This window comes from Podarcis tiliguerta (genome assembly GCF_965153285.1).
Source record: "Podarcis tiliguerta genome assembly, chromosome: 1".
In the NCBI taxonomy this organism is placed as follows: Eukaryota; Metazoa; Chordata; class Lepidosauria; order Squamata; family Lacertidae; genus Podarcis; species Podarcis tiliguerta.
The window spans coordinates 34,698,652-34,707,433 of NC_139534.1; the positions used below are offsets into that span (position 1 = coordinate 34,698,652).

The 8,782-nt window shown below is 46.6% G+C and overlaps 1 protein-coding gene across 3 annotated transcripts in view; it reads right to left on the bottom strand.

Moving 5' to 3' along the window:
• The window catches only part of RIF1 (replication timing regulatory factor 1), a 35,850-nt gene extending 30,490 nt beyond the window's left edge, over positions 1–5,360 (bottom strand). The window contains exon 1 of one of the 3 annotated variants that reach the window (XM_083404488.1): positions 4,994–5,360. In XM_083404488.1, the coding sequence (XP_083260614.1) occupies positions 4,994–5,118 (125 nt within the window). In that variant the 5' untranslated portion in view covers positions 5,119–5,360. Of the gene's footprint in view, positions 1–4,437; positions 4,603–4,993 lie in introns of those variants that run through there. The other 2 variants (XM_083404489.1, XM_083404490.1) reach the window with 2 other exon arrangements.
• Between the last annotated feature and the right edge of the window lie 3,422 nt (positions 5,361–8,782).

An 8,782-nucleotide genomic window follows, 5' to 3' on the forward strand; every position in this document is an offset into this window, starting at 1 on the left:
TGGGAGCAAGGAGAAGTTCATTCTGCCATTTGAAAACTACTCATCTTAATCTACAGATTTCTCAACTGTTTCAAAAAAAGAGAAATGTCTTGTCACTGGTGACAGTCTGGTAGTAAGAGCATTCTCATAAAGATGCCAATACAACCTTAGGAACACGAGAGGCAAATAAAGGCCGATCACAGCAGCAAATTGACTCACTTTACAAAAACTTGCATGGAGCCAATGCATAGATCTTAAACACAGTGAATGTCACTATGTTACTAAGTACAGCTCCTGCCAATCTAGCAGTTCGAAAGCATGCCAGTGCAAGTAGATAAATACCGTATTTTTTGCTCTATAGGACGCACTTTTTCCTTCAAAAATGAAGGGGAAATGTGTGTGCGTCCTATGGAGTGAAGACGCCATACCCCCGCGACCCTCTCCCGGCTGGAGGGGTGACGCATGGCTATGGAAGGAGCCTCTATAGCCGTGCGTCACCTCTCCAGCCGGAAGAGTATGGGGCAAAAGAAGCCCCCCGCGAATGACAGGAGCCTCCCCGTTGCGCCTTTCCGCTGCTCCCTGACCTGCTCTTTGGGGCTGGTGGTGGGCTTCCCCCCGCCAGCCCCAAAGAGCAGGTCGAAAGGAACCTGAAGCCTGGAGAGTGCACACCGACCCCTCTCGCTCTCCAGGCTTCCAAGGTAGCTGCCTGAACGCACCTTAAACGGCACTTTGTTTTAGAGCGGGAAAACAAGAAGGGGGAAATTCTCCCCCTCTCTGTGCAGCGCCTCCTGCCACTTCGCTGAAGGGGCGCTGGGCAGAGAGGGGGAGAATTTTTTTTTTTTGTTCTCCCCCCTCTAAAACAAGGTGCATCCTATTGTCCGGTGCGTCCTATGGTGCGAAAAATACGGTAGGTACTGCTGTGGCGAGAAGGTAAACGTCGTTTCCATGTACTCTGGCTTACGTCACGGTGTTCCACTGTTTAGTCATGCTGGTCACATAACCTGGAAAGCTAGCTGTGGACAAACACCAGCTTCCTTGGCCTGAAAGCGAGATGAGCGCTGCAACCCCATGGTCGCCTATGTGATGGAATTGGCTTCAAGTTGCAAGAAAGAAAATTTCAACTCAACATCAGGAAGAACTTTCTGGTGATAAGAGCTGTTCGACAGTGGAACAGGCTCCCTCAGAAGGTGGTGGACTCTCCATCATATGTTTAAAGCAGAGGGTGGATAGCCATCTGTCATAGATGCTATGGTTGAGATGGAGGCTAGACTAGATGACTCTCGGTGTCTCTTCCATCTCTAAAATTCTATGAACTTCTCCCTCAAACAGCAACCTGCGCACACACACACACACACACACACTCCCCACCCCCCAGGAATAGATTGTCAAGGGAGTGTAAGGGGAGTAATTCTGCAAACTGTCTTAGCAGGGAATCTATGATCCAAGCCATTGCATTTACAGCCACTGTGAAGATGCAGAGAACTGCAAATAATGCTGACTTGGTGGCTCAGAGGTTGAAAGTGGCACACAAGATATGCTAATCTTGACAAACTAATCAGAAAGCAAGCTTTGTAAATGAAAAGAATATATTTCAATTCACTTCTATTGTGCATCTGTTCTTCATGCTCACCCTTTGGCACACAATACGAGCCAGTCTTGACAGACTCTAGGGTTGTGCGCCCATCTCACTCAAAGAGGCCGGGGGCCAGCGCTGTCCGAAGACACTTCCGGGTCACGTGGCCAGCGTGACATCGCTGCTCTGGTGAGCCAGAGCCGCACACGGAAACGCCGTTTACCTTCCCGCTAGTAAGCGGTCCCTACTTATCTAATTGCACCCGGAGGTGCTTTCGAACTGCTAGGTTGGCAGGCGCTGGGACCGAACAACGGGAGCGCACCCCGCCGCGGGGATTCGAACCACCGACCTTTCGATCGGCAAGCCCTAGGCGCTGAGGCTTTAGCCCACAGCGCCACCCGCGTCCCTAGATAAGACTTTACTTCCTACTTATCTAAGACTTATAGAGCCAGTGTGGTGTAGTGGTTAAGAGAGGTAGACTCATAATCTAGGGAACCGGGTTCACATTCTGCTCCTCCACATGCAGCTGCTGGGTGACCTTGGGCTAGTCAAACTTCTCTGAAGTCTCTCAGCCCCACTCACCTCACAGAGTGTTTGTTGTGGGGGAGGAAGGGAAAGGAGAATGTTAGCCGCTCTGAGACTCCTTCCGGTAGTGATAAAGCGGGATATCAAATCCAAACTCCTCTTCTTCTCAGCTAAGATGATAGGAGGATGTTTACATGCACAGACTGCATGACATACTAAATGAACTTTTTAAAAATTGTTGTGACTGAGCCAGGTGCCACCTCCCTACCCTATTCATCTATATTGGCTCTATTTCTTAATGTGAAGGAATTAAAAAGCATAATCAATGTTGAACTTACATTAAAACTGGCATATTTGGTTATATTTTGCTTGCCATTCTCATGCATCAGTTTCAAGGGGAGGGTGGTGGCTCAGTGATAGAGAGCACAGACTTTGCATGCAAAAGGGCCCCAGTTAAATTCTTTACACCCCCATGGAGTGCTAGAAGAGAGCCATGCCTGAAATCCTGAACTGCTGCTACCAGACAGTATAGATCATTGCCGGGATGATGGTACTATAGATGGGGGAGCTAAACCCTAGAAATTAATAGTCATGGGAAAAAGAAAGTGCACTCTCTTTGAATATCAGGACACAGGAGCAATCATTTGTTCCTTAGGTCTAAAAATTGTGTAAATACAACCTCAGATGAACAACAAGGCATGGCATATGGTGTACCATGTCGTAATTCATTTAACAGAAATAAAGCCAAGATGGAGAAATCATACGTGAAAAACTAAATACACCCTTACTGATTCCATAGGAATTAAGACGCTAAGTAGCAGACAGGGGCTGCTAATCAAAATGCCCTTGCTTAATTGATCACCAGCAAGAGATTGATGTGCATTATAATGACTAAGAGTTCGATTTTGGTCTCCTCTGACCACAACTCTTTCACCCAGTTCTCCTCTGGGTCATTCAGATGTGTATTGGCAAACTGCAGACGGGCCTGTACATGTGCTTTCTTGAGCAAGAGGACCTTGCGGGCTCTGCAAAATCTCAGTCCTTGATGGCGTAGTGTGTTACCAACTGTTTTCATGGTGACTATGGTTCCAGCTGCCCTGAGGTCATTGACAAGTTCACCCTGTGTACCTCTGGGCTGCTTCATCACCGTTCTCCTGATCATTGCAACTCCATGAGATGAGAACTTGCATGGAGCCCCAGACTGAGGGAGGTTGACAGTTATTTTGTGCTTCTTCTATTTGCAAATTACTGTATTGCACCAACTGTTGTCACCTTCAAACCAAGTTGCTTGGCAACAGTCTTGTAGCCCAGTTCAGCCTTGTGCAGGTCTACAATCTTGTCCCTGACATCCTTAGACAGCTCTTTGGTCTTGGTCATGGTGGCTACTTTGGAATCTGCTGAATTGATTGCTTCTGTCGAGAGGTGTCTTTTGTACAGGTACTGTAACAAGCTGGGATTACAGGTAAGACCTCTTCCTTACAGCAGGTACTTCTAATCTCAGCTCGTAACATACAGTGAAGATACCAGGTAGCCTGACATCTGGCTGGTTAATAGGAGGATCAAATACTTATTTTACTCATTATAATGCACATCAATCTCTGACTTTTGTCTTCTGGGTTTCTGGGTGTTTTCCTGTTGTTATTCTGTCTCTCACAGCTACAACAAACCTACCATTAAAATTATGGACTGAACATTTCTTCCTCAGAGGGCAAACGGGCAAATTTAGCAGGGGATCAAATACTTTCCCCCCTCACTGTATGTAACTGTTTTGATTTTTTGTGTACTGTGTGGATAATAACAATTCTTATTATTTATACCCCGCCCATCTGGCTAGGTTTCCTCAACCACTCTGGGCGGCTCTCAACAGAATATTAAAAATGTGATAACACATCAAACATTTAAAACTTTTCTAAAGCTATGCATTGCAGAACATATGTATGTTTATTCTGTCCGATGTTCAAAACTGCCCTTTGGCCTTATATCAAAGGCCTGCAAATAAAAACAAATAACAAAAAATGAATGAATGAATGTTTGAGTTGTAAGTGGGTCTCAGGTCAGGAAAAGTTGAACACAGCCAAAGTAGACAACTCTGAGCTAGAGGAATTCATTGTAAGGCAGCTTCCTAGATACCTCAAGTAAACATGAGTAGAATCAAGACTGCACAAAGACTTGATCTATATTTTTTTTAAAGGAAAAACCACTCCCGCTAAGTACAGAAGCACACAGATACAGTAATCTCATTCTTAGACAACTGACACACACCGGTGCCTATGCAAAGCTCTCACATACTCCTTCCAGAGAAAAAGGAAACGTACTCCCCCCCCCCCATAGCAACTCCAAACAGAGAGGTAGAAACCCACATCACACGCCCACTTCGGGAGGGGGCTCCTCTGCCTTGTAACAGTGCAGCAGGCAAACTTCCAACATGGAAACCCTCTCTCGCTCAAATTTCCCCCTCCTCCCCATCACCCAAGCTGATTGACGGCGCGCAATCGCCGGCGCGCCCTTTTCGAAACGCTTAGGTGCGTTCGAAAGTCGTTAAAAGCCCAACCGAAATGGTTCCAAAGCACTTAAACGTTCACGGCCCCGCAGCCCCTGAGAAGTTTTGTTTGACGAAAAGGGAAGCAGACAGGCGGCAAAAAAAACCCCCCCACCGCCCTCGAGAGACGCCCGCCTCCTGTGGGCCAGTGAGCGAAGAGGGTCGGAGCCCTACCTAATAAAAAAATAAAAAACCCGCTCTTTACGCAATAAGCATCTCTCATCCCTCAGGTGTGTATGTGGTGGTAACAAGTACCGGGGCTAAAGCCTGGCCGCGAGATAAGACTCGCCCCCCCCCCCCAGACCCGCCCAGGCTTTTCCCCTCTCAGAGACCCGCAAGGCCGCAGGAGGGACCCGCCGCCCTCGCCGGACACTCACTTGGTCAGGGTCAGCAGCGCGTCCGTGAGCGCCGCCGGCGCAGCTGCGGGGTCTTCCAGGGTCTCCAGCAGGGGACGGAGGCTCCCGCTCGGGCAAGGCCCCGTCGTGGAGTCAGCGCCGCTCATGGCGCCTCCGGCAGCCTCTTCCTCGCCAGCTCCTCAAGAGAGAGGGGAAAGTGCGCTTCCCGCGCTCTTCGCCTTCTCCCGCTCTCCCGCGCGCGCGCTCACTCTCGCGCTCGCTCGCTCTCTCTCCTTTTCTCGCGGGCTAAGATGGCGAAGCGCGGGACTTCTCTAGCCGCGTCACTGTGTTTTGTGCGGAAGAAGCGGAAGGTGGCCGGCCAATCACCGGGCGAGGAAGAGGCTCGGAGGAAGGCAGAGCGCCGAGCTAGTCGAGCAGGGCGCCGCGAGATCGAACCGCGGAGTTCATCCATCGGCCAGCTTCCCTCTGAAATGCATATGAAGACTTTCTCCCCGCTCCTTTCATAGTCAGTGCTGGGATGTGTAAAAACGGACCGGGTGGTTTCGTTTGCAGGGCCACGCCAGTGCCTTCTCCTTCTCTCTCTCTCTCTCTCTCTCTCTCTCTCTCTCTCTCTCTCGGTCTGATTATATCCCAAAGGTTGGCAATGGTCCCCCCAGATAGTACTTCCTGCAATTTTTGAGCAGAAGGGAGGGGAGGATCTACAGAAAGAACTTTTTTTTTGGGGGGGGGTGCGAGGCTTAGGAGTTGCCCCTCTTGTTATTGAAAAAAAAAAGCGGGGGGAGAGATTTACGATACCAGTAATGGTGGGATATTGGTATGGACAAATGTGCAGTATTGCCCCAATGGAGAAATTAACAAAACAAATGAGATTACAGAAAACTCATTTTATATAAATCGGGTCTGCTCCATTATACCGGTCTCCCCCATCCACTTCTGTGAGTGGATGTCGTAGGTTAAAATCTCTTCCACACCCACAATATTATTTGGTACTATTTGTAATGAACATTTTAAAAGGATTGTCCATTAACAACAAGTATACAATGCATTAATCTCTGGACCGGCCTCTGTTTTGTATCTCACCCTTCATGTTTTTGTGCTGCTGCTTCTGAATACAGTATTTTGGGTATCCAAACTGAAATAAAAAAAATTTTATTGAAGAATCACAGAGTTGGTTCTTCTAAGTTTAGGTGCCCTGTGGAGACCACAATAGTCTGACTCAGGCCGTATACATACTGTTGTTTACTTGCCATCCAATACACTTCCATCGCTGATTTGGCAAGCAGTGTACACACAACATTACCCACAATATGAATTTACCCATAATGCATAATCTTGTATCCTGTGTTTATTGTGTGAAATACTATGTTTTGATGTGGTTTTCCCCCATACCATACCAGCTCCATACCAGTGTGGAGTAGTGGTGTAGTGGTTAAGAGTGGTAGTCTCGTAATCTGGTGAACCGGGTTCACTTCTCCGCTCTTCCACATGCAGCTGCTGGGTGACCTTGGGCCAGTCATACTTCTTTGAAGTCTCTCAGCCCCACTCACTTCACAGAGTGTTTGTTGTGGGGGAGGAAGGGAAAGGAGAATGTTAGCTGCTTTGAGACTCCTTAAAGGGAGTGAAAGGCGGGATATCAAATCCAAACTTCTCTTCTTCTATTAAGTTCAGTGGGACATTCCCAGTTAAGTGTGTAATAGGTAATATGGATTTAGCTAAGATTAAAGTTCAGTTTAAAACTGAATTCTTGATTTATCCAAACTTAAAGTGGGTCAGACTTCTGCGCTCCCAAGGGTAACTCAAGTGACCTTTAATTATCTTTAGTACTGTACTCATAAAGGAGCCAAAGGATCTTTCACGCCCTCAAATCACCTCTAATTGTAGTCTTGGGCATTGTATAGCAGCAGAGTCATTTGGTTGAGCTGCATGATGTTTGTTAGGCTAAGCATGCACACTTTTTTTGAAGTAAAGAGAAACATGATAGTCTTTCTATCAACTAACCTGGATATTAATTTGAGGCAGTATTTTAGAGTATATTGATACCTCGGGTTACAGACGCTTCAGGTTACAGACTCTGCTAACCCAGAAATAGTACCTTGGGTTAAGAACTTTGCTTCAGGATGAGAACAGAAATTGCACAGTGGCAGCATGGCAGCAGTGGGAAGCCCCATTAGCTAAAGTGGTGTCTCAGGTTAAGAACAGTTTCAGGTTAAGAATGGACCTCCGGAACGAATTAAGTATGTAACCAGAGGTACCACTGTATCAGTAACAAAGCATCAAGACAGAGGGGAGCAGCTAGTTGAATTAAGCACCAGCTGCAGAGGCCAGGCAAGCTTAAAAGCAAACCTTACCCAACAAGCCTTAATTAAGTACTTGCATCCACATGATCTTAAATAAATAAAAGTTAAACCATGGCCACGTTATAGAAGGGCACATTGACAAGTCTCAGGTTCATGTGATCGCTCTTCGATGCAGTGCTGAGATATTTGGAAGCTTTCTCTTGTTTTTACTACCATAGGTAATATTACCCGTGATACACTGAAAAGTTGGGTAGGCATTACATTTTTGAAAGCTTCAGGTCCTTTGCATAATTGTGTGTCTGTGGGGATTCTGAACTGCTAGAACATAAATAAGCCCAGCACTTATTAATACCAGATTGTTTGCAAGGTTGCAGCTGTAACTGCTAGGCTGGCAGAGGCATACAAAATAACCTGTGCCTATTTGTGATCCTAGGCACTGAAATCTGTGAGTAGGGCTGCAGTTCTGTTCCCCTCTATGCAACATCAATCACCAGAGGAACTAGGAATAGAGGGGATTCACTGAGACCACTAGATGGCAGAGATTAGTAGCGTCCATCTAGATTCCGTTCTTGTAGCAGGATGGCAGAGGGTCAAATCACAGGCTACATGAGAATATCCTTGTATTTCATCTCCAGTTGCAGTTCTTTCTAATGAAAAGCAGCTCAGCAAAAGAGGCAAATTGGACTGGAAAAATGATGTGGGTAGGACCGAGTGTTTAACCTTTTTTCCCCATCTGCTTTTCTACGGCAACTCCCCTTCCCAGCTGCTCTTCTCCCTGCCGCTGCCGGGATACAGATGTGCGTTTATTCTTTGATATATTATTGTGCAACTCCATAAATTCTACTTTGCCCATCCCATTAAGTATCCTTTGTACCACTGATGAAGGAGATTACTTCTCGCAGTTTTAAGTTCTTGGCAGGAATACAAAAAGTTGCCTGATACGAGGGCTGCCACATTTAAAAAGTGAAAATCTGGACGCAAAAGTTGTTGAGATTTTTTTGGAAATATCAAGGGGAAGAAAATGAGGTTTTTGAGCTATTTTTGAGGAAATTCGGCAAAATCGACAATTCTGACATGGGTTGCCATGTCTGGGAAATTCCAGACATATGGCAGCCCTACCTTAGACTGACCATGGGCTCATCTAGCTCAGAATCATCAATACTGACAGTTGCCCAAGATTTCAGACGGGTCTTTCCTTGGCCTTTTCAGACAGATGCCAAGGATTGGCATTATGTGTGTGAAGCATAGGCCACTATCCAACTGCTGTGTCTCATCAGCGCATGGATTTACATGTGTATTCCACAACCTCCCCAAATCAGCTCCACAGTGTTGGAAAAAACCCTAGAACAGATTTTTGTTGGTGTATTGCCAAACTTGAAACGAGCCTTGAAGTATGGCCTTGAAGTGCATCCTTGAGGCATGTCTAAAACTTCTGGGTAGCAACAAGATTTCTTCCCAGCAACAGGTGTTCTTATCAGGGCATGTTTGGAGGAGGAGATATGCGGTGGAATGT